Genomic DNA, 26,032 nt, shown 5'->3' with positions numbered 1-26,032 from the left:
AATATGAGTTAATGTATTCAAATAAATAAAGATGAGCATTTTTCTGTTAAGTTCTGTAGATTCATCAAAATAATTGTGTGTGTATTCTCTGAAATGCACTTTCAAATGAGCCCATATCTCTTGATTTCTCTTTGATATTTTGTTTGTTTAGAGTTTTCTCTAGCTTACAATTTAATTGATGTAAATTCCACTGTCTTTATAGGTTTGTATTGGGCTGGTCAAATACTTCTATGACACATCTAATACTTTTCTCGTGTGTAGGTCTTTCACAAGACTATAAACATGTAAGTATTAGGCTTCATCAAAGTATTAAAATGTACCCTCTCTAATGCATAAGATATCTGTGCACGTGCAGGCACGTGCACAGATATTTTGGGGGGCAGGTGCTCAAACCCCAAAAAAAGGGCACCCATTGGCAAAATGATTTTCTATTGATCACTGTAACTTGAAGTGAGCAAGTAATTGGTTGTTACGAAACACCTGAAACACATTGTGTCGTGAGAAGACATGAGAGCTGAAGACATGAGCGCCGCGGAGCATGTCGAGGCGAAATTCTCACAAGAACTCAAATAAATGCCCCGACAGATATCCAAACACATTTGGGGGGAATTGATGACAGAGAGAGTAAGTGTTATTCTTAAATACTGATTAATGAAGAAAAAATTTGTCTACGTCCCTGGGAAATAAATCTTGAGCCGGAGATGTACCAGTTGTCGATTTACAATATCCTATTTCTGATGTTCAGTTGTGTCTATTCCCCAAGTCATGTGGTATAATAGGTTGGCTGTACTCAAAGAAGAAGAACAACTCATGTTGTCATTTAATTTCTGGATATATTGTACTTGTGTGATACTGGGTATTGACTCTGTGCAGGTGTGTCTACATACAGATGTTCCAGATGGGTGTGCGCGTATACGTCTGGCTCCGCGAAATGAGGTGACCTCTTTGTAAGTATTGTTTATGTATTTAATGTCCTGTACTCTAGTGTATACAGTGGGAGGGGTGGGGGAGTGGGTTGTTATATGATATTTCAACAAAAAGATAATATACAATGGAAATATCAGTTCATGTTTACTGTGTTATGTACCTGTCAATATTTCCAAATAAAAGAATACATTATTTGTTTAAAGAAGAAGAACAAATGTTCTTAAGACTTTACTAAAAAAAATAATGGACAGTAATCATTTGACCTCTCTAACAGTTTCAAGAAGTTGAGAGGGGAAAAGTATAGCTGTCAAATAAATAAAGTAGTTTAGTCGGAAGACCATACACCTGCAAGCCCGCGTCATCTATTTCTCATCCATCTGCAGTGCATCAAATGGTGACATTTGTTTTAACTGTACATGGTCCCTCTGAAATAATATGATTATAATATATAATATAATATATTTCATCTAGCATACAGTTTGGCTTTACAGCTCATACAGCTGTACTGAATAGCAACAGATAACTGAGAAATAATAATATAATAATAATAATACGTATAATAATACTACTACTAATAATAATAATAAAAATAATAATAATAACTCGTTTGAATCAAATATATTTTTACAAAATATGGGGGAAATAAATAATGCCTCTCTGTATTGCTCAATCGCACGCAAGCACGTCAATGCCATGGAAACCGGACCGAGGGTATTTAAGGCCGCGGACGTTCTGATTCTGCCCTTTGCACTTTGGACTTTGACACGAGCGGACCTCACCTGTGAACCCTCCTGTGAACCCAAACCTGTGAAGGAAACTCTGAGACTTTTGCACTGCTTAAGACTTTTTGTTGGAAACAAAACTTGTTGGCGAACAGAACTACACGAGATCCGGACTACGAGAGACCTGAGACCCTGAGGAAGGCCCTCCGACGACCAAGAACCGAGGACGAGCCCCTGCTGAAGCGACCGGGCTGTGATTTGGACTATAAGGTAAGACCATTTCTACATTTAATTTAGCATTTTTATTATTAACGTATCCCCTTAAATCCATAAAAGTGTTCTCAGTTTAGAAATCAGTGAAACCTTTTGAGTTTTAACGTTTAGAATGTTGACAGGAAATTTTGGGAAAACATATTTTGTGAAAAGTGACACTCAGTCGATGATTCGTCATGTAAAATGAGATTTGAGATGCAGAATTTCTTGAAAATGTCAGAAGATGTGCGGAATGTGTTGACAATTAGTGCAACTCCTCGAAACCCCTTTTATTTTTGTTTTAAGGAATCAAAACGTCGAAATTTAACTTTGAAATTACAGAAAAAAGATGGCGCCTGAACCATTTTTATAGAATTCTCAAATATACCCTGTAAAATGCATAAACGCGGCACCATGGTAACCATATGAAACGCGCGGGCGTCACTTGACCTGAGCTGCGCGTGACCCTGAGCTGCTCTGTTGTGACCGTTGAAACGGGCCTTATTGTACACACGTCTGCTCCTTTTACTTTATCATATGAAAGTGATTTATTTAACATTAAAATGCACTGTGCTCGTTGTCGCAGTGCTTTGTTAAGTCGAGTTAACTGATGGGAGTGCACGAGCGCGCGCTGCCTCCAGCATCTCGCGCTCTGAGATGCACCTCGTGAAGTGGAGAATAATGAGTGAGATCTGTAGCCGTATTCCATAAAGTTCGCATGGACCTGTTTTTGGGGCCCTTAACTCAGAGCTATCGGTCCAACACGTTTGAGCTTGAACCCTCTGGTTGACCGGAGCTGTGAAGCTAACTCCTCGAGCTGTTGACCGCGAGCTGAAAGTTATCCTTGAATCTCGTTCTAGTTTCTGACTTCCTCTTCCGCGGACCACCGAGAAGCCGGAGAATGGAGGACCACGCGTACGCGCTGCGGGGAGGTAAGTTTTATATTTATATTTAGCATTTTTGTTATTGATTCTTTACCTTAAAACCATTTAAAACGTTCTCAGTTGAGAAATCAGTGAAACCTTTTGAGTTTATAGTTGAACAGTTCACAATGTCAAGGGGCCTGTTTGAAAAATACAGATGTGGTGAAGGTTTCTCCGTGTAAAATGATTATTTGAGGACCGGAATGTCTTAAAAGTCGCTGGATATCTGTGGTATGTGTTAACTATTAGTGGAGTGGATTTAAAACAATGTTATTTTATTGAGAGGCTATCAAATATGAATATTTTACCTTGACATTTCTGAAAAAAGATATTCTTAATACTGAAATAGAATCATACGTCAGTGTGACGTCATCCCACCAGGTGTGTTAGAGACCCATCTGATTGTGAGAATGAGTTGGTTTGTTTTGACTGTTTGACTGAAACGTCACTTATTCGACAAACATCTGCCCCTTTTACTGAATACTATCCCATGAACTATTTCTTTAACAATTAACCCTCCTGTCGCCCAATTAAGGGTTTATAAAGGGGAAAGTGAGAAGATATGAAACATTGTTTAAAAGGTGTGGCTCACAAGTCTTAACACTTGTATATTGACCTAACTGATAGATCAGCAGCTGGAATCTGAATCTATTTTTGTTCAATGTAATCCAGAACTATTTTATTGAATGAAGAATCCTGTTTGAATGTTTCCCTGCAGCTGGCGACTTCGTTGGAGCTCCCCCTCCCAGCCCCCCGGCGGCAGCCATCGGAATCGACTACGGAGGTAAGAAATCAGAGCAATGCACAATTAAAGGTTTATATAGGGGGAAAGTGAGAAGATATGAAACATTGTTTAGTCTGGAAGGTGTGGCTCACAAGTCTAAACAGTTGTATATTGACCTGCTAACTGATAGATTAGCAGCTGGAATCTGAATCTATTATTGCTCAATGTAATCCAGAACTATTTTATTGAATGACGAATCCTTAAATGTTTCCCTTCAGCTGGTGGAGACTACGTTGGAGCTCCTGGCCCCCCTCCGGCCGTCAGGTTTGTCCAGGGAGTTGCACAAATTGAGTCTCTCAATGCATATTTGGCTTTTTTGCGTGTCTTGGGCCGTTTACCACCAGACGAGCTCCGCCGCCGACTCCGACTCCGACCCGCCGTCGATCTCCACCAGCTCTTCCGACTCGCCCGAGTCCGACGGGCCCGCCTCGGACTGGCCCGCAGGTAAGTTATCAGGTTAGTGATATACTTGTCCCTTTAAACTTACACTACACTGTTTAAAGTACTGTTATTGGTTTGTATGTACACTTTATTTTATATTCTACTGTAAATGTCATGTTACAATTCTTGCACTTTGTTGATTGTTGAAAGTTATTGTCTAATGTTGCACCACCACACATTCTTTGTATGTGAAAACATCCTTTGCAATAGATAGATGGATAGACAGACCGAGAGACAATTGATAGATAGATAGATATATGCAGACAGACAGATGGACGGATAGATAGAGCGATGAACAGATACTTTATTCATCCACAGGGGGAAATTTGGTTGTAGAAGCAAGGTTACAGAGTAAACACACAATATATACAATAAAATAGCAGAGCAGGAAATATTCAATTTAAGAAAATTAGATAATAAAGAAAATGCAAAGTGTAAATACAGTGAAAGGGTGATTGATCAATTTAAGGAGGATATGGTTAGAGGTGAGTTATTATAAAGTCTTATAGCAGTTGGCAGGAATGTTATCCCGTTTCTGTCCTTTGGTATTCCTGTCCTCTCACCCTCTCTTTAGCTGTGGAACGTCTTGAAGCAGCTCTGGCCCCAGTCCCCAAGAAACCAGAAGAGTCTCCCAGGAGGAGCAGGAAGAGGAGGAGCCCGACTGCCCTGCAGGACTGATAAAGTTCCAACCAGCCTTCCCTCGCTCCTGGCGGGGGAAGGCTGGTTGGCGTGGTTATACTTTTTTATTTAGGTATCGATTGCTGTGACACAGAAGAGTCCACCAGGATCTCCTTAACGACGACGAAGAAGAGCCACATGAGAAGGATGAAGGACTGACACCGCCCGCCCCGCCCACACAGGAAGCAGCTGTGAAGAAGACGGACACTTCAGCCTGAACGAGACATAATAATTCTTTCATTTGTCATATGGAATACTGTACATTCATGTTAACTGTGTACAGTATTTAGATTATCTCCTGATTTTAATAAATACATGTACAGCAACATCTAAATGTCTTTTTATTCCAAATTACTGGGTCCTCAAACACTGTTATGATGTTCATATTGGGTTATAAATCAACTTTAATGGTTGAGACTTATGCACTACAATGTTATAGTTTTTATATTTACTTGTGTTGATTCTTAATAATTAATGTCGAATATATTGTTAGTTTACACCAGTGCTCATTTTTCATCTTCATAACGGATAAACGATGATATTTTTGTTTTGTGTTTTGCCAAACATAGCTTGAATGACCACGAAGATATTTTATCGTACAAAAAATCCTACATGGCAAAAAAAGCAATGCATCATTTCTATTTACAAGATTTTCATTGACAAAAATAGAAAATAGGAAAGTAAGTAACAGACCCCGGCAGTATATGAAATGATGCTTTTATACCACACTCCTAACTGGATGGAGAACATTGAAACAAAACCAATGAACAGACAACATGGAGGAGGACGTCTCCACAACCGCTGGACCTCAGCAGCATGAATGGACGTCCTCTGGAGTCTGAGGACAGGAGACATGAGCCGGCATCTCGTCCAGCAGCTCCTGGAGAGTCCGTCTGGAAGCTCCTCGCCTCCCAGCAGCCGGACACAGGGCTCAGCCTTCTGGACTCGTTGAACGTGGCATGTCGGTTCCAACCTGTAGAGCTGGGGCAGTGCTCAACCTGTTCCTCCTTGCACAAAGCAGCAGATATCGGTCCTGCTGATGGGTTGAGGACCTTCTACGGCCCTGTCCAGCTCTCCTAGAGTAACTGCCTGTCTCCTGGAATCTCCTCCATGTTCTGGAGATTGTGCTGGGAGACACATCAAATCTCCTTGCAACAGCACGCGTGGATGTGCTATCCTGGAGGAGTTGGACAATCTGTGCAACTTCTGTAGGGTTAAGAAATCACCTCATGCACCCAGTAGAGATAATGACTCTAGCTAAAGCCAACACTAATGGAAAAACCAGTCAAAGCGATCAAGAGGGAGAAACTTGAAATGGCCTCCACATGCAAAACCAGTCCTATTTTGGGGGTCGTCTCATTGTTGCCCCTCTAGTGCACCTGTTGTTAATTCCATCAACACCAATGCAGCTGAAACTGATTAACAACCCCCTCTGCTACTTAACTGATCAGATAATTATCAAAAAAGTGCAATTGAATTCATGCCATACCCTGATAGTGTTCCTTTAATTTTTTTGAGCAGTGTATATATATATATATATATTTATACACACACATACACAGCACTGCTAAGTAGCTTACAATTACACTTATAACTTGTACAAATGTACAGGACTGTTTCAGAAAATTAGAATATTGTGATGAAGTTCTTTATTTTCTGTAATGCAATTAAAAAAACAAAAATGTCATGCATTCTGGATTCATTACAAATCAACTGAAATATTGCAAGCCTTTTATTCTGATTTATTGCTGATTATGGCTTACAGCTTAAGAAAACTCAAATATCCTATCTCTAAATATTAGAATATCATGAAAAAGTATACTAGTAGGGTATTAAACAAATCACTTGAATTGTCTAATTAACTCGAAACACCTGCAAGGGTTTCCTGAGCCTTGACAAACACTCAGCTGTTATAAATCTTTTTTTTACTTGGTCTGAGGAAATATTAAAATTTTATGAGATAGGATTTTAGTTTTCTTAAGCTGTAAGCCATAATCAGCAATATTAAAAGAATAAAAGGCTTGCAATATTTCAGTTGATTTGTAATGAATCCAGAATGCATGACATTTTTGTTTTTTTAATTGCATTACAGAAAATAAAGAACTTTATCACAATATTCTAATTTTCTGAGACAGTCCTGTATGTTTGTTAATTCCACCGCTGTGTCAGATGTCTCATTCCTCATGACTGTACAAAAGAAAGTCTCTTTCACAATTCCATTCACCTCCACTATGGCAGCAAACATCTCAGAACTGACTAAACGTTGGTAAATAAACTACACAATCTGCATGGCTGTACTATGTACTATAGATGCAAGTGAAAACGTGTCTTTTTTTGGAGCTTTTGGGAAATTGACCATTTGAATTAGAGACACACGTACATCCAGTCAATGGTAATAATTTTACTTTATTTAAATGATTAGGCGAGTATTGAAGAAAATCAGTTTCTTCTATAGTTTCTTAAATTACTGCATACATTTCAAACATTCAAAAATGAAACTGTACAACCATTTATGAATAACTGTTTCGATGTCCGTCCGTCCGAGTTCAGTCCAAACCAACTTCACATTTTGAAGATGACGACATCAAATATTCTCTAGTATCAAAATCACAGGTATCTCTTCATGACCCATTGACCGACGTCCACACTCGGGGGTGAGTGGGAAGATAGAAGTAGCACTGCGTTCTTTTCTTCTCTTCATGTGTTCTTCACAAAATGAATTTGACTGGAGGACAGCACCTCCAAACAAACCTAAAAAGTCTCAGATTATATTTATGTCAAGCAGATGATGCCAAAAGCTGTTTGTTGATCTTAAACAGTGATTTGTTTGGGTTCTCACGACTCAAAGCACATGCCTTTACAATCAAGTGTCCTTGTCCATCGTGTTTCCAGAAAAATACGAGAAAAACAGTGAAAAAGAAAAAAACTGGTCGGGGGCTTTCTACAGCGAGTGTAGATTTCTAACAAGGCGGTTCCTGGGGTCAGGCCGGAGAGAGGGAGGTGGCGAGGGGGAGGTTATGAGGAGAGGGACATTTTAAACTTCAACATTAGAGCTAAATAATTTCAGTAAGTTTTTGCTTCTAGTGTAAAGACTCTTTCTTAAAAAAACATGAACATACACATCTATTAATTTACATTTACACAATCTAAAAGCATCCAACTCATCCTCCTCTGAAAAGCTTATTTAGTCTGTCCAGCTCCCTGCAGTTGTCCATGGTCATAAGTTCGGCCTTCTTGCGCATCCGGTCGTCCCGGTAGACCTTAGCAGCATACAGCAGGTCCGTTTCTGGATGAGACGAGCAGAACAAATTGTTAGTGATACAAATAGTCGTACAGTAAACAAAAAAGTGCAACGCAGAAACTGCTATTGAATGCACAAAGCGAGTTCTGTAGGTGTATTATAAAACATGATTACTAACTTGTCTGTCTCTCCTTCCAACAGTTATTTCTGACATTAGACACATAATCGTCCTCCACACTTTTCTCAATCTGATGCAGAGCAGAGCCCTTAAACTCCGACTTGAAATCTCTCGCGACATAGTAGTCGACACGCAGGTTTTCTGTCTGCCGTTTTATGGTCTGACCCGTGGACCTGGAGGAGACGGAGGAAATACAAGTCGTTGTGAAAACACAGAAATGCATTTATTCCCCACATATGTTGCAGCCTGAAGATGTTTTATACGGATCAGGTTTACTGTGACACCAGGAATGAGTGGCTTGTGTCAACTTTTCATAGTTCATGTTAAAAAGGCATGAAGGTGGATACTTTCTAGTTGCCAATGTTATGACATTACATGTTCTACTGATGTAAAGTGAATGTGACACACAGTTGTCATTCGCGGCTTCAGCAAAGAAAAAAGGAAAATGTTTGCGAGCGTGTACGTACGGTCTCGAGTAGAGGCTGTAGGGTGGAGGGGAAACCATCATCTGGCTCAGTATTGACACTAAAATCAGGACCACGATGGGCATCAGCTGGATAAACATTGAGAAACCACCCTGGAGAAAAACATTGTTCAATGAGTACTTCATTTTACACAACACACACAAGATAGTGTTCTGGGAAAGCATGGCATGTCTGTGTACATCATTTCAAATTATAATGTAAAAAAATCTTCTTTTATATAAGATACACCATCTCAACCCATGTACATACATCTCCCCTTTCGTCTGTTCTCTCTTGTCGGTTGTCCGTCTGATTGCTATGGCTTGTTCTGCTGTTGGTGAAGGTGTTTGCACTTGCTGTAGGTACAAACATTATGACTGAGGTCAGACACAAAGAATATGGACGGACTGTCACCCATTACACCTACTCACAACGATTCAGTATTCACAACCATATGTTCATGCTGAGGTTCAAGGTTTCAATTATTGTTATCGTGCAACAGGCTCGCACAACAAAATGCAGTTGGAGTCCCATTTCGCACAAACAGTAATACAAGGTGTAGAAGAGAAAAGTCTCCAACACACCACAATAACATGGTTATACTTCGCACTTAAACACTAATACTTGTATTGGCTCACTTACAGGAAGGGAAGCCACCTCCAAAGAACATGTTGAAGAGGTCTTCAGGAGTGATGTCGGCCTCGAAGCCCCTGTGGAAGTCAAAGCCTCCTCCGCCCCCTCCTCCTTGCGAGTGACCCGGGCTGCTCGGCTCCTCTCCTCCGGTCAGGTCATACTGCCGTCTTTTGTCTGGGTTGCTCAGCACTGCATATGCATTACCAATCTCTGGAGGAAGACCCAATTCATGGATCAGGGAGGGTAAGAAATCATGTGTCAAAGGTGCTCTTACATTGCCGAATAAGAACAAACTAGAATCATGTTTTGAGTAGAGTATCCCTTTTAGATGTGACAACAAAAAAAGAACATGACACAAAGTTTTAGGTCACGGCGTTGTCACCGCAGGTTAAGACTCAGCACTGTATTTACACACACACACTTACATAAAAATGAAATGCATAGATATGCAGCATTTTATATCACATGCAAGTTCCATTTGAAATAGATCAGCAAATAGCAATTATTTACTTTTAAAGGCATCTGTTGCTCCAGGTGCGCGATTTTTGTCCGGATGGAATTTGAGCGCGAGTTTCCTGTAGGCTTTCTTTAGCTCATCCTCGTTGACTTCTTTAGTGAGACCCAGCACTTCATAGTAGTCCTTACACCGCTTAAGTCTGAAAGAAAGGGACAGAAAGTGGAGCAGCTGAAAACCATCCAGTGGATCTTTTGGACCGCTCCAACAGAAAGGCAGATGAAGAAAAGGTTCTGTCCTCAAGCGTCACTTTAGTTCCCTGTTTTTCCTGTCACCATGTGAATGTCAACCATGTATACTTTATTTTTCAGAATATATCGCCATACACACTGGCCTATAGTAGAAATCAATGTGAAAAATAAATATCAATATTTTTCAAATATCAATACGCATTAAAAAAGTATGAAAATTCATATATTGAATAATTAAACTGATAGTATTCCACTATATCAGACATTACTCTTCGAATGTCAAGCAATAAATAAATAGAATATATTATTTTCTTAATTCGCTGTAAAACAGAATTTGAATAAGAACTAATGATATGATTAATTAACATTGATTAAGTGAATAATATTGAGTTATCGTCCACTCTACCCGTCACTGACTCATGACTGGTGTAAGATTACTAATGAGGTCATACGAGAGACATTTTTTATATAAACTTGTGTTATTTCTCTGAGAAGATATGATGCAATTTATAACTCACTGAAGTTTCCCCAAAGAATTTAATAAAAAAACATGAGGGAATAGAATGCTTGCATATGTTAAAGTGCAATACACTGAGTGGATTACATAATGACAATCCGTTAAATGCACTCAAGTTGCCTTTTGCAACTTTCTAGGATATGATTGAGGCCATAAACTACAGTCCCATCTCCTGGTCTAAGATTCTAGCCTTTTCTGGTGTCTATATCACACCACTAAACGTCTCTCACTTTATCCCCAGCGGATGAAGTTCCCATGACAATTGGCTGTGTTCATAATAATACTGCAATCAGAGACTCGTGTCCTCCTGCAGCTGCAGATGAAAGGGCTTGTAGGAAAGCACCAAAATAGGAGTAGGATGGATTAGAGGACCAATGTGTGTACAAAGAAATACAGCGTGAAAGGGAATACCCAGGGAACCCATAAGTTCTCACCTTTGCACACCTTCAACCTGATCTTTGTTGAAGCCTTTCGTAGAGTCGCCTCCTCCAGACTCTTGGCCTTGCCCACCTGGCTGTGCACCGGTGTTTTCTGCTTGTCTCCTACGGTATGCGCCGTTACCCGCTGAGCTCCCATTCTTTGTTAATGCGTCCAACAAAGCTGAAGGATAAGAAGCGGCGTGGGGTTAAGAAATGACAAATGATTACCTTCCGTTTCTTACGAGTGTCCCAAGTATTTCAGATGTGGTGTCAAGATTCAATACTAAGCTGTACATTATATTACATATTATTTAGTGCACAGCTTTACTCAGACACAACAGAAACCTACAGTTACTGACAGTTACAAATGTCAAGTAGCTGATCTAGTTAAAAAGACGGCACTCAGGCACATTGTCAGGATGCGATGTTGTTTAAAACACTTTTGCACAACAAGTTCTAGTTGGAAAAATGCCCAATCAGGCCTTTTAATTGTTCTTACTTTCAAAATTAGGCAATAAAAGGAAAAGGCCTCACTTCAGTAAGTAAAAACTGCCCACCACATGTTGTACAATACAAGGAGGCTCTGGTTTTATTCACTGGATTATGATGCTTGCTTGTACACGGACGGAGAAGATGCGACTTGCATTGACATCAAAACCGAGAGGAAGAGTCATACTAACACTTCACATTGTGGAACAGTTCCCGGCACCTATTGGGGTGCAGTGAACAAAAGGGCACGGTGATTATTAGTGGGCCAGCTTCTACATCCTGCAGCAACTGAAGCCAAAGGAAGATCTTGCAAAGCAGTGATTCATTTTTTACTCACGACACATTTGATTTAATCTAGTTCCTATGTTATGTGTTGTGGAGACATGTTTGTGCATTATCAGCATGTGTTGCGACATGACAGGACAATGCAAGACAGGTTTGGATGAAAGCTGGCATTCCAGCGTTATGGCAGCAGCTCCCCACAGCGGCCTGTGCCGTAAAGTCAAGGAGAGATGCCCACATCAAAAGGAAATAAACGCATATTTTCCCAACAACCACCTCCACCTGAAGATAACCAAGTTGTCAATGATAAATACAAATACTGTTACATATTTACTACGTTATAATTCTTTGACAGGACCAGGTTGACAGTAACCCGTATACTCTAAATTGCTCCAACTCAAAGGAAGGACCTTTTGATGGACTCACAGAATGTGACAACAGCACCACTGCGATCTGAAATCCATTCTTGCCGATGGCTTGCACAGCTCCACAGCGGCTTTTGCTGCATTGAGCAAAGCGCGAGCGCTGACTGCAGCGCAAAGCACGTCCTGAGTGAAAGGAACTTACGGGTCAAGTTTGCCATCCATGAATATAGTCAATGATACAAAAATACAAACTTAAAGACAGTAGCGCAACAGTAGGACCTAATCATCCATCTCTCTAATATGCATTTACCTGTTCTAATGTTCATTAATGCATTATATGTTTATTAATGCATTATTCATCATTATGCAGTCATGTGTAACCCAACAAGCACACGATCATAATCCCTTTCCCAAAGTACTCTAGACTACTTAACATGCTGACAAAGAAAGTCATATTTACTGTATTTCTTTGGATATTATTCAGCATGCTTTTGTCAGGCTGAATCGTATTCATTTGCAACAGCAACAACGTTATTTGCCTTCACCGATCAATAGTTTAATATACTAATCTGTGGTTTAATTTATTAATGTAACATAATACACTCCTTATGGTGCCATATTGTAATATGTTATTATATTGACAGATTGTTACAACCGATCCTCGTTAATGTGAACACATTTACAGCCGACTGAATAATGCTGGGTCTATTGAGCCAGTTGAGAACCAGCCTACTGGTGCCAGATAACTCAAAGAGAGTTGGACAAATATGATCAGAACTCTGATACAGGTACAACCTATCACATGAGGAACACTGGTGTAAAGGTGTCGTCTTGGTCTGACGTTTTCTGTCAACCCTTTATGTGGGATGCCCTGGATCGCAACATTAGGAAACACACATGGAAAAAGGCCCTAAATAATCAGGATTGTGACCTCTAATCTTGCCAACGCTAAACGCTAGGGAACACAAGCACAACCGCTTTACTCCTCTGCTCCTTTCAATATGCAACTAAATGTACAAATGTTTCACTTCAACACCAATATCCATCATCTTCGGCTATGTGTCTAAAGCCTGGTCTTTACACAATCTCTTGTGCACATCCTATGACATGTGGGTCCTAAAAACCCATGACGTTCCTTAACACAGGGGTTTTCCTGCATAGAGAACATTTGGGCGCGCCTACGCCGTTTTCCCGAGCGCCTATGACAAATCCCGAGCGCCTAAGGCAAAAAAAGTCTGCGATGAAAAAAAAAAATGAAAAAAAACCTGTGTTCATCACGTGCATGTCAGCGAATATGTTCTCAATAGTATGTTTCAAGTAGGCTACAGCCGAACCCTCGTTCTGTTTTGATCAATAGTAATCGAGTTAATAAGCGTGTCTTCTTGTCTGATCAATACGCAACTGTGAGGTGAATGGACAGAGCGGCCAGCTGCTGATCACTCAACAGCCCGACGTGCACGAATACACCTGGACTATTGTCAATAGAGATGCACCGATCTGATCGGCGCCGATCCATATCGGCCGATATTCCCATTATCGGTTTTGATCGGCGTTCTCAAAGCGGCTTAGCAAACTTGGACGATCAGATGACGTAACATGTACGAGAACTATCAGGCGTTTCAATCGCGCGCACGCAACGGAGACAATGCGCGCGAGGGCCGCAGAGTGAGAGGTCAGAGGATCCTCACCACCGGCGGCGTCCGTCCCGAGTTGAATCTCTGGGTCGACTCAGCCGACTCTCACATGTCGTCTGTGTGCACAGACTTGCACTTGCATAGATATTTTTTTTTACTTATTTTTACAACTTAATATTGATGTTGCTGTACAATACTTACTACTATGTTGAATATTTTTTTGCTACTACGCTTCACTTTTCAATATATATAACTTATATACCATGATATGTATAATGTACCCACCTTTCTTTAATAATAAAAATATATAATTAATTTTTTACCATGTCATACTGTTATACCATGAAATTCTCCTTTGAGGAGATGCCACTGTTAGTCTAAAGTTTAAGCACTGGCACTCAGTGACACTTGCCAGCAGTTGCCAGCAGATGCCATGTCTGCGTGACGAAGTCTGCGGCGACTCAGTGACAAGCTCCACTGAAGTGCCCGGACAGCGGAATAAATCACTTTCATGATCACAGAATGGAGGAGCTGCGGTTTAGCTAGATAGATAGATAGATAGCTAAAATAGCTAGATACACAGATGGATATATATATATATATATATAATTAGTGTCTTTTTGTAGACACTTACTCGATAGTGCTGTACATTACTGCTGTACTATATTTAATATTGTTTTGTGAAGTGGCTGTCAATCAAAGTGTGGCACCGTGCATGCTGGTCGTGCCTGTGATTGGCGGAGACCTGCTAAGCTGAGAGGAACACGCTGTATGTGTTGGTGGATGCCCAATAAAGGGAGGATTAACAATATCATGGTATATAAGTGTAATAGATTACAAAGTGAAGCGTAGTAGTAGCAAAACAATATTAAATATAGTACAGCAGTAATGTTGCATATTATATTCAGTCTAGTGTAAAAAAAAGACACTAATATATATATATATATATATAATTAGTGTCTTTTATATATATATACACATCCATCTGTGTATCTAGCTATTTTAGCTATCTATCTATCTAGCTAAACATAGCTCCTCCATTCTGTGATCATGAGATTTCGCTGTCCCGCGCACTTCAGTGAAAGCTGTCACTAAATCGCCAGCAGACCACACCCGCGGCGACCCTCCGTCTGCTGGCACTTTTGACTAGTAGTGGCATCTGCTGGCAACGGCAAGTGCCACTGAGTGCCAGCGTCGCTAGGGGGATCTCGCCCCTACTGCACATGTCTGAGCCCCTAGAGACTGATGCTCACGGGAAACTCATTCGATCGGGAGCGAGCGAGGGTTTTGATAACGTTAGCGGAAGGATTTAAGTGACAACATCCGGTTTTGCAATATTAGCGGAAAGAACCACGTGAAACAACATCCGTTTTTCAAAATAAGATGACGACAAATCATACACGAACATATAAAAGTAAACAATGAACTGATTTGGTATCTTTAGAGATCGTTTGAGATTTAGCTTAAATTATGCTAACATTAAAACATTTTTACTGTACCAAGGAAGAGTTTATAAAAATAAGTCTGACTTTTGTATGTTAAAAAAAGTCCTGTATATAGATTTCCCCAAGAGTTCCAGGAAATGAATGATGCAGATGTGTTCCATACATCTCTGAAATCCCCTACAATTGCAATCAAACAATTTTAATGTATCAATTAGGACATTTTTCAAAGTAAAAGTCCTAAATGTTTAAAGAAATCTGTAATTTCTTTAATGTTTGAGGTGCTTTATATATGCATTTCCTCATAGTCCTAGGCAATAATGCTACACAATAAATAGAATGCTTCAATCGACACCGTGATCGGTGATCGGTATTATCGGATCGGCAGATACTGATTTCAGTGATCGGTGATCAGCACCCAAAAACCTGATCGGTGCATCTCTAATTGTCAATCTATTAGCCGATCTGTTTTAGCAAAATGATTTCCTCAACATTGCCTCCATTATTTATGGGGGGAAAAAAAGATACATAGATGTCTGCTAATTACGGTGATATGGTAATACAGACTGTGCGCGCGCAGCGCGCAAACATTTTTTTGGGGGAGCACCGAAGACCCATTTTGACCCAGGAAAAACCCTGTTAACATCTTGCTGAAATAACTAAAGTGGAATTCACTTATATTAACAGCTAATTGGTGTCCACGTGGTTGCTGTAAAGTTATATTTTTGTTTAGCAACTGCTTTGGAAAAGCTAGTTATCAGTTATTAGCTTCATGTGTGAGCTTGAGAAGTGGACTGCTTATAATTGAGGGTGCAGGCACATCATGGTGCAAACAAAGACATTAACTTTACTTTGAACTGCCACGTTATAATGTAAACTACTGAAGAGCTCCTGGTCATCAATGTCAAAGCGTATCTACCCTGTTACGTTCACTCAAAAAAACGTGTATAGAAGAGCCTTTTGGAAATAACGTTACAACTCAACACACTTTAGTCAGCCCCATCTTGACTGAGCCTAACACCTGTTTACGGTCAGCCCACAGACGGTTGTGGATTAGCAGACACTCCCGGGTCAATCATTCAATTAAAGGATTGGCAGTCGGCTGGCCAGCATGAAGTCGTAGCCATGACTACACATCCCTCTCTGGGCTCCACTTGCTTGTTCTGCCCTCATCGAAACCCATACGAAAGTACGGCCTGTATGCAAATGTAATAACGTGGGTTAACGTAGGTTCGGCCAACGTCTATTACTTGACGTGAATGTGAAACGAGAGCTCACGCAAATGTTCCTGAAGTCAGCTAATTTAAATTAGCCGGTCTTCAATCTGTTGCAATGAATGACAGCTAGCATGAACGTTAGCCGCTGAATCGGTGATGGTGGATTGATGTCACACGATTCGCTGCCTTGTGTTTTTGCTCCGCGTTGCCTCGCCGATAGCTGCGAGAAGGAACGTTACAGGCGAACACGTGTTCACTTTACGTCGCCTCATATAATCCAAATTAGCGATCCGCTGGAGCGAAGGCTAGTTCAGCTAACACGAAGCCAGGCCCATAAATTAGCTAGCTAACTAACTAACCCGAACTCGGATATTTGTTGCTATATTGTCTTAAATATAGTGTATTCTCGACTGACTTTAACCAATCATGCAATACGTGCCCAGTGGACAACTAGACGACGGGTGATGCCAACACTGCTTTGAGCTAGAGGCGTGAATGATGTTAACAAACGTCAGTTGTGCGAGCTAACTGTGTCGCTAGTTATGTTAGCATTGACCGGTCAGAGACCAGCGGCCCTACCTTTGGCTCTGTCGCTTGGGTACAGCTTCTCTGCTTTGATTAGATACTTGGACGCTTTCTCTTTATCTCCAGCATTGAGGGCTTTCGTTGCTATATTTATACATTTTTCAGCTTCGTCCCTGTTCCCTTCCATCTTCATCCGCTCCTCCTCCTCCTCCTCCTCCTCCTACCCCGACAGTCAGCTGATCATCTCTCTAACCACGTGGTCCCCAGCACTGACAGCCAGTCCAGTGATGAACGGTGTAAAGTTACGTCGGACGTTATCTTGGGAAATCTCGAGCGATCAAAGAAGATAATAAAGGAAATGTAACGCCTTTAAATCAATGGTAGGAGTGTTAAAATATGGTTTCACAGACTCTACCTTTTATATTTATTTGAAGGCTTGGAATTCTTTCTTAAATGTGATTGAAATTACAAAATTGTAATACTGGAAGATGCAAGTGCGTCGGTTTGCATATGGTCCCTAGGGACAAGTCAATTGTCCCCACCAATATTTTGTTCATTTGAATTGCCTGTTATTTCCTACAATATATTTGCAAAATCATTCGGATTATTATATGTTCGTTGCTCAGAAGAAAAATACATTTCCCCAACTACACCCAACTACTAAGTGCAATGGCTAAAACAAAGCAGGAGGCAGGCACTATCTAATTAAAATTATGATAGATTTATTAAAAATGTTCTCATTTCTTTTTTAACTACAAAAAAATAATATATATATATATATACATGATTTAGAATATACTGTATATTGGCATTTTAGCAGAACTTTTCTTATTCATTTATTTAAATATTTGTACTTATTTATTTGGTACTGTTTTGTATTTAAACTTCAAACTAAGGTTGTATTACCTTTATGTTTAAATCAGTTCCAAGTTACACAAATGTTAATAGATTTTAATAAAGTTTGCCTGTTCAACAAAAAATCAACTGTTTTCTTTTTTTATATGGCGGTGGCTGAGACCAAACCTATGCCCTTGGGAAGATGATATATACCCATAATGCTAATAGGAAATGCTGAAAGCTGAAAGTTTTGAAAGAATTGAGAAAACAAGCTGTAAATACAGAAAATGTTAAAACCCAAAAGCCAAGGACTGCACAGCTAAAAACCCTGGTCGTTGAATTTGAAAAGTGACAGGGTTGGAACTGCATTATCTATAAAATCTGAGAGCTGAAATGCAATGCAGGAGAACCTGTATTGCAACCTGTGTTGTAAAACAAGTTGTTATCATAGTCAAAGAAGGGGTTTTAACTTTCAGCAGCATAAGTTTTAGGAGTGGTATTAGAAGTATCAATGGTGTAGCAGAAGAAACAGTTCCAAGTAGCAATAATAGTAGAAAAAGTAGCAGCAGTAGTAGTAGTCTTACTAATAGCTGTAGTAATAGGATTGTATCTTTTCCAAAATAGGAAAGTCAAGATATTCTTCCTCTTTAGGGCTGATATTGAAGCAATAGGAGCTACGGTTAGCTGAGTTTTGAGATAGTTCGACAGGTTTTCCTCAGCTTTAAATCCATGTTTAGCATATGGAACTGTAGTCTCGTTGAAGTTATCACTATGGCAACCTTTGATGTTAGCAGGCACAGGTGATTGATATGAGTTAATTACTGCAGTTTGACACACACATTTCTTAGATATTTTGTCAAAGGCATCTTGGCACATCTTGTCACCTCTTGTCTGGCTTTCTCTGCCTTCCCTGTTAAAGCCCTATGTATCTTAACATGAAGCTCAAATAAAGATTTTTGGATGAAATACTATAACTAATACTAATACTAGTCTGTGACTATACTGCTGCTAATATTTCTAGTACGGAGGTTATCAGAAAGATACAATTTCCCAGGATACTATGGAAAATATTAGACAGCTCTCCACATTTAACCTCACATGCAGTTTCTGTAAAAACAAGATAGTTACCAGCACATTTCTTCTTTTACAAACAAATGATTTTGGATTTCATGATGTATTTAATCAGAGTGATCAACATATGGTATGTACCTTACATTTTGTGCCAGCATTAAATATAGGACATCATTTAATTCATTAGCTACTTTATCAAAAGGGGACTTATTCATGTTACCAGAACATACCAAGAATCTGACAAGCTGTAGGGCTATTTATTGGAAAAACCAACTCATCTTCAAGCTACCAGCAGAGTCTCCCGATGTTTAAGCTTGAGATTAAATTCAAAGAAATACAAATGTAAAACTTGGTTGTAACTGTGAGTTTGGATGTACACAGTACCAATATAAAAGCTGTGGACAGTGATACCCATCTAGAGGAGTTAAATACACAGAGCTGAGGGCAGCACGCAGGGTGAGACTTTGAGTTGGGTTTTCTTGCATCTATTTTTTGTTAAGCTTCCTGCCCTGGACTCTTAAGCTGGCGTGCGTGAAGGGGGAAGTTTGGCGGAAAAAGAGCCCACTGTTGAGTGCTGCGTGGATGCGGAAATGGAGCCTTGATTCCATGTTGTAGTCTTTGTAGTTCATCCTACAAAAAAAATCACTTATTCACTTTTTTGTAGATTATGGCAGAATATCATTTCACTTTATTGGGCAGACATATTTCATGTGTCCTGGGTTACTAACTTTAACCTAAGACTGTGGATGAGTTAAAAACACTTACTTGACATTTTCCATCATTTTGATGGCTGTGTTGATGTCACCTTTCTGCTTGTGCAACAGGCCCAGCTCATAAATGGTAAATGGCACCAGGTAGTTGTAGTGCTTGATATCATTTTCACTGTCCAAAAAAAATATGAATCAAAGTCAGTTCAGAGGGTCTATCGTATAGTGGTCAAAGAAATTACAGAGGCCACATTTCAGTTGTGAAGTCTAAACACCACATGTTCTTCAGGATGAGGAGTATATGGATAAATAAAAAATGAAGTAAATGCAATTCTAATCATATGACTAAAATATATCCTGACAAGAGGTTACAATTTTAGGATTTATTTAAACATCTTTATGGAGTCTGTTCAGATGCAAACTATAGCGGACAGTGATGGAAGAGTCATACAACTCCTTTCATAAAGTAAAATGGACAAAAAAATGAATACATTAGTCTGTCGAATGTGAAGCTAATGAGAATCAGCAAGTGTCATTAAGAGACAAAACTCTAACATAATTGGCCAGTGTGAAAAAAAAAGTGAAGTGTGTGTGATTTGTAGAGATGTTTTAGTTTATTTTATGACCTATGTTTCATGAGAGTGTTGCCTCACCTGGAAATGACATGATTGAAGCAGAGCTCAGCCTGGACCAGATGCCCCAGCTGTCTTAGACACAGGCCCTTCAGCAGCTGAACAACACACTGGTCATCCAGGTGATACACTGATGGATCTAAACATTAGATAAAATGGCTTTAGTGTCACGTTGAAATCTACTAGTTAATGTGCTTTAAAGTTCTCCTGTTCCTCTCACTTGGATAGTCACTGAGCTGCTCCTCTGCTTTCTCCAAGGTGGTCAAGATGTTTTTAGTCAACTCTGGTCTTTTGCCAACCACTGTGAAACCATTCCACACGTACATCATTTCCTGTGGGAAAAGATGTGTCGTCAAGCCAGTACTCAGTTTCAGAGTGCAGTCATTGAAAGTAGGAGTGCACATGCGTCCTCACCAGAGCAGGCACGACGAGTTTCACAGGGGTAGAAGAAGAGTAGCGCTGTGCCTTGCTTGCTGCAAACTTCTCCGTTGGGATGGACTTCCCAGCAATCCTCATTCTGAGACCCTCCACCTGCCTCCAAACAAATAAAACACCGAAACCATGTTTCACACTTACGAAACTGCGATTATTACAGAACTCACAACAGATGATGGTTGTCTCTATCACAAACCTGAATATCTCTCCCACATTTTCTCCCAGTTCAGTCACTTCCTTCTCTGGTAGCATGCTCAAGATGGCAGCTTTCTGGAGTGTATAGGTAGCCTGCAAGAGACGATACAAACAATGTCAATACTTGAGCATTTCTGCACCGGGGCAAACTGAAAACAGGTTGTTTTCCGTCACCTGGGATCACTTGCTCTCTTTGCAGAGCAGGTCAGCGTATCGGTACGCCTCCTTCCACTTTTGTTCGAATGAGTAAGCCCACATCAGCACCCAGTAACACAGGTGGTGAATCTGACGCCACTCTTCCTGTGCTGCAATACAAGCTAGGAACTTTTCCTGGGCCTGCAGAAAAACCCAGACACACAGGCATTCAGTTTTCATCAACATACAAAAGCTACATTTCTTTTAAGAAGAAAAACTTTTTAGACCAGTTATTACTATTACTCACAAAAGTGAAGTTTCCTTTCAGCAAAGCAATTATTGCAGTGTAGAAGACAATTAGAGCTCCCTGTGGACACCACGCAGACAAACAAAATTAAAATGATGCCATTTCTCTGAAAGAAAGTAGGGACATCTGCCATGAGTCAGAATCAGCGATAATGCCTGCTCACATTGGGGAACTTTTGGATGTAGGGTTCCAGCAGAGCTTCAGCCTCAGTAAGGTTCGTTTCACCAGTACCTGGGGAAACAACACGAGCGAAGTAAGAATTTTCTGCCCATAACAAATCATAACACAACGGCAGAATGATGCTAGTACCCGGAATAAAATTACCCAGAATAACAGTAATGTAGAGATGAAACATCAGCAGCGTCAAGGTGCTGAGGATGGAGCGCAGGCTGTCGCCGGCTGCTCCCTCCCTCAATTCTGACAAACCCAATTCCTGTAAGAAAATTGGCAAAAGATTCTTCGATTTCATGTACAAAAATAAAAATCCTAACCATACAAAAGCTAACTGTGTTTTTTACTGGAGAAATGAAAAATAAAAATAGATTTAAAAAAGGACTGAGGGCACCTACCTGGTCTCCTGAGAAGCCCAAAAACTCCATCAGTCTAATGACTCTGGATGGGAGCATAGATAACATCTAAAAATAAAAAGAATAAAGGTTAATGTTGGATACAGCAATACTTTGTTCGTTTCCAAAGAAAACGGAACAAAAAAGATGCGGCAAAAAACACCGTTCTACTGTATGACTCACCAGATTGAATCAGAATCAGAATCAGAATCAGAAACAGGTTTATTGCCAAAGAATGAATGTTTTCACAAACAAACGAGGAATTTTTTTTGGTGGAAGGTGCAACATTTGGACATGACAAACAACAATCAACGCAAGGAGGGAGGAGGAGTGGGAGGAAGAGGGAGGAGGAGGAAGAGGAAGGAGCGGGAAGAAGGAGGAGAGAGGAAGGTGGAAGAAGAGGTGGTAGTCCTGGGGGTGACAGTCAGTCAATGCCCATGCCCATGTTGACACCGCCTGTAAAATGTTTGTACGTGCTCTTCTGATTTTTAATGTCTTTTCTGACATTGACCAAGGCCTGGCAATCCCTGATTTGGGAGACAATATATTCAATTCAATTCAGTTTATTTGTATAGCCCAATTTCACAAATTACAAATGTGTCTCGGAGTGCTTTACAATCTGTACACATAGACATCCCTGCCCCAAAACCTCACATCGGACCAGGAAAAACTCCCAAATAACCCTTCAGGGGGGAAAAAATGGAAGAAACCTTCAGGAGAGCAACAGAGGATGATCCCTCTCCAGGATGGACAGATGCAATAGATGTAATGTGTACAGAAGGACAGATTTAGAGTTTAAATACATTCAATGAATGTGACAGAGTGTATGAATAGTTCATAGTAGGCATATTCCACGATGGAGACCTCCACGATCCATCAGGCAGATGGCGGTGGGGAGGAGGAGTGGGCGGAGTCTCAACAGGACAGTGGCGTAGTCAGGAGCAGGAATTCCATGACCCAGACCTCGATGATCCATCAGGCAGATAGGATCTATGCCGTCTCATAGGGTCCGATGACCCCATGAGACGTGAAGTCAAAAGGACTCCGGATATCATTTAAAAATATACTCAAGTATGATCACGTATATTATTTTCCTTTTCTCAATGTCTGGTTATGGCATCATGGCCCCAAGAAAACACCCTGATTCAAGCTTCTTACTTGAATATCTGATAACTGTTTCGGATTCTCATCCCTCCTTTGAGGAAGCCGATTATGGTCTCATCCAGGAATGTTAGAACTGCTTTCTGCAGCAGAATTTCCATAGCACAGCTCTGCATGCATCTCCTCTGTTAACAAGAAGCAAACATCAAATGATGGATGAAAACAACTTTTCAGACTTGCTAACATTTTACACAATATACATTTAGTATATTTATTACAAAACAATCAAAAGAAGGTCAAATATTCCCAGCTCACGCAGTCGAAAGCTTTTTCAGGTATCTGAGCACATTTTGTATAAACAATAATAAGTGTCTCTCCACCCCCTGTTCACCTTCTTTATACAATTACATTTTCTTTATTTCTAATTCCACAAAAAAAATGCTGATGGCACATTTCACCTCTTACCATAGAGCCATGTAGTCAGCAAGCTTACCTTCTGTCAGGTTGTCAGCTGGTTGCCTCGTCCACATGATGGTTAAAGTCTCCACTATTCCAGATTTCTTGCGAAATCTAAGTTAAGAAATACACAGTATGGTGACAAATCAATAAAGACAATTTCATCAAGACGGTGTCTCAATGCTTTTAGGGCAAGGTTATCAATACATTATAAAATGAAAGTGGGAACTTAAATCATAACCGTACTTTTGGCACGTCTGCAGGGCTTCACCCAGTGACTCCATGGCAGCATCCATGTCCTTTGGGTCAAAGGTCATGCCTGCCTGCATCACCAAGATTCTGCTGTGGCCCATTGCGTGGTACATGCTCAGAGTCTTCCTGAAGGGGAAGAAATGCAAAGATATTTCAATAAACAAACTGCATATTATAAGTGTGAGATTTAAATAATATAACTAAATGTTATCATACAACCGGCAGAGTGAAACAGCTGTACACAGAGATGCAGAGTCAGCTGGAGATTGTTGTTTAAGTGTATACTAACCAGGGTTTTAAGAGAGCCAAAGCATCAGAAAATCTGTTGTTCAGAAAAAGGTTGAGGGCAGTGGAGCATTCCTGCAGTGCGGCCTCTAAATCCATTTCAGGTGATCTAAATGAAAGAATAATGTATGAATTTAGGCTTCTACATCCCAACAGAAATGCACCTGACAACAAGTCATAAGCCAAGGATCCCAGACAGGTGGCACTTTGGTAAACTTCAGGTTTCACCTGTAGTCTTGCAAGAAAGTATGTAAAATGTACAGCATGTTGGAAAGTTCAATGTGTGAAACAAGGGTTTACACAGGGGTGCTCAATACGTCGACCTGCCAGTCGATCGCGGCGAAGTATGGTAAATAGCATGACATTAAACCCCCCCCCCCCCCCCAGCATCATGCAGCACCAGAAGTCGCATTAAAAGCAAGACATATTTAATTTATAATACGTTAAAAATACTATATGGCTCTCAATGAAATATATTTAGAAATATTTGGCTTTTATGGCTCTCCCAGTCAAAAAGGTTCCTGACCCCTGCTATAAAGTATCACTAAGAAATATATTGACCTCTAGTGGTTGCGTATTGTGCATTACAACAAACATATTTAATTAAATGGCATCCTATTTGCACGGATAAATGATATTTCCCATATAGGATCATTATTTTCACTACGTGCCAATCTTTGAAAAACATGCACAAATTCCTGTAAAGCCTATCAAATAAAAGCATCATTTTCACTTACATTGAATCCTCACTTAAGTTAAGGTCCACCTGAAAAAAATTAAAATAATTTTAGGACTGTTTTTAAGTGAAATGTTATGTGAGAGACATTTAATCTAAACCCAAACATGTAATTTATTTTGCGATAATTATATGTATTACAAGTACAATGTGATATGTCAGTCAACATGCTCCCTTTATGCATATAAACATGATTGGAATAAACACTTTAAAAACTCAACTTCTTTCCTCCCCACCTATCTTGAATAATAAAATCAAAACAGAGACAAAAACAGCTTTAGATAAATAAGTAAAAGTATACAAACTCTGGTCGTCAAGCAGACGTTGCATTAAAACATACCTGTTCTAGTGAATTGTTCGTTCTCGTCTCCATTTGATGCTGGAATTTAGGTCAGATAAGAAGAAGTTAGGTTATGAGTCGGGTGTCTTTCTTTTCCTCTGCGACGGAAGACCTCTTTGCTGCAAGATAAAGTGATATTGTAGGCTACAGCAATATTTATATAATCAGGAGTGGCCTCAATTCGCAAGGCCAGCCCACACATCTGCCGGAGGTTGACAGTCCCTCTACGTTATGATCTTAACAAGAACAATTATAATTTTTTCCCGATTTTTTAAATTCACTAATTCCTGGATAAAAACGAAACGAAACTATGGTGCACACGAAACCAATGAACGAGCATTTTGGAGACTTGTTTTCTTTTAGTGTGAAATAATTGATAATTACCCCTTTGAACCTCAAACAAATACAACCATTTGAAAAGTTTATGGGAAATCTCACTTTTGTTATATTTCACACAAAAAATGTAACAAGGCCCCCCAAATGACAGCATTGTGTGTAACGCCCTGTGTCTCCTTGGTTGTTTCATTCCTTGTACCTGCCCTCAGCCGTACGCTTGTCTCGTTAGTTTCTCATGCCGTACACCTGTCCCCCCGCCCCCCCCCTATATATTATGCCAGTCTTTCCCTTGTCCCCTGCTGGATTGTTGTCTGTAGTTCTGTCTTCGTTCTCTAGCATTATTCGTGTGTATTCCTGACCTGCCTTCGCTGACCTCCGATACTCTGCTTGCCCCTTTTTGGACTTGTTTGCTTTTTGGTTGTGATGGTGAGATGAAGCCTCATGAAGCATCGAACCACTTCAGCCAATTGGTTCGAGAAAGGGTTCATTTCTCGAAGCTTCATGTGCTCACGAAGCCCCCTACTGGCCAAGTCTATAATGACAGGCAGCTGTATCTGAACCACATAATGTGATGCATTGAATGTGTGTGTCTGTTATGGCTGTTGGGAATGGCTATGAATTACAAAAATGTATGACCAAATAATTTCTGTACAGAAATTATCACATATGTGCATAATAAAATATTTTTTGAATGTATTCTGTGTGTAAATGTTCCCAACATGGTAGTATCATATGATATGGCAGGTTATGTAATGTTATTATGTCACTTTAGGAAAATGGCATGGGCTTAAGCAGGCAGAGGA

At 40.1% G+C, this 26,032-nt stretch overlaps 2 protein-coding genes and 1 pseudogene across 2 annotated transcripts; 1 reads left to right on the top strand and 2 right to left on the bottom strand.

Annotated features, from left to right (window-relative positions):
• The first annotated feature begins 402 nt into the window (after window positions 1-402).
• Window positions 403-4,995, top strand: LOC130190417 (uncharacterized). Its single transcript, XM_056409825.1, has 5 exons — window positions 403-947; window positions 1,805-1,919; window positions 2,762-2,833; window positions 3,543-3,608; window positions 3,827-4,995. Exons 1-5 carry the CDS (start codon window positions 766-768, stop codon window positions 4,067-4,069), a joined length of 678 nt encoding a protein of 225 aa, XP_056265800.1. The 5' UTR covers window positions 403-765; the 3' UTR covers window positions 4,070-4,995.
• A 2,118-nt stretch (window positions 4,996-7,113) lies between these two features.
• On the bottom strand, window positions 7,114-17,031 carry dnajb14 (DnaJ heat shock protein family (Hsp40) member B14). Its single transcript, XM_056410116.1, has 8 exons — window positions 16,893-17,031; window positions 10,900-11,065; window positions 9,754-9,899; window positions 9,253-9,453; window positions 8,881-8,966; window positions 8,614-8,723; window positions 8,147-8,319; window positions 7,114-8,013 (listed from the first exon to the last, which is right to left on the bottom strand). Exons 1-8 carry the CDS (start codon window positions 17,029-17,031, stop codon window positions 7,889-7,891), a joined length of 1,146 nt encoding a protein of 381 aa, XP_056266091.1. The 3' UTR covers window positions 7,114-7,888.
• A 1,826-nt stretch (window positions 17,032-18,857) lies between these two features.
• LOC130190169 (tetratricopeptide repeat protein 39B-like) lies at window positions 18,858-25,269 on the bottom strand (annotated as a pseudogene).
• Between the last annotated feature and the right edge of the window lie 763 nt (window positions 25,270-26,032).

Source organism: Pseudoliparis swirei, chromosome 24, assembly GCF_029220125.1.
Source record: "Pseudoliparis swirei isolate HS2019 ecotype Mariana Trench chromosome 24, NWPU_hadal_v1, whole genome shotgun sequence".
Lineage (NCBI taxonomy): Eukaryota > Metazoa > Chordata > Actinopteri > Perciformes > Liparidae > Pseudoliparis > Pseudoliparis swirei.
The sequence above is the reverse complement of the archived record's forward strand: the minus strand, read 5'-3'. Positions and strand labels throughout refer to the sequence as shown.

Coding starts and splice junctions, on each gene's coding strand:
- LOC130190417 (XM_056409825.1), top strand. CDS start 766: ATGTGGTATAATAGGTTGGCTGTACTCAAAGAAGAAGAACAACTCATG. Junction 948..1,804: donor CGAAATGAGGTGACCTCTTT/GTAAGTATTGTT, acceptor GTTGGCGAACAG/AACTACACGAGATCCGGACT. Junction 1,920..2,761: donor GCTGTGATTTGGACTATAAG/GTAAGACCATTT, acceptor ATCTCGTTCTAG/TTTCTGACTTCCTCTTCCGC.
- dnajb14 (XM_056410116.1), bottom strand. CDS start 17,031: ATGAAGATGGAAGGGAACAGGGACGAAGCTGAAAAATGTATAAATATA. Junction 11,066..16,892: donor CCCAAGCGACAGAGCCAAAG/GTAGGGCCGCTG, acceptor CTTATCCTTCAG/CTTTGTTGGACGCATTAACA. Junction 8,724..8,880: donor GAACAGACGAAAGGGGAGAT/GTATGTACATGG, acceptor GTTTTTCTCCAG/GGTGGTTTCTCAATGTTTAT.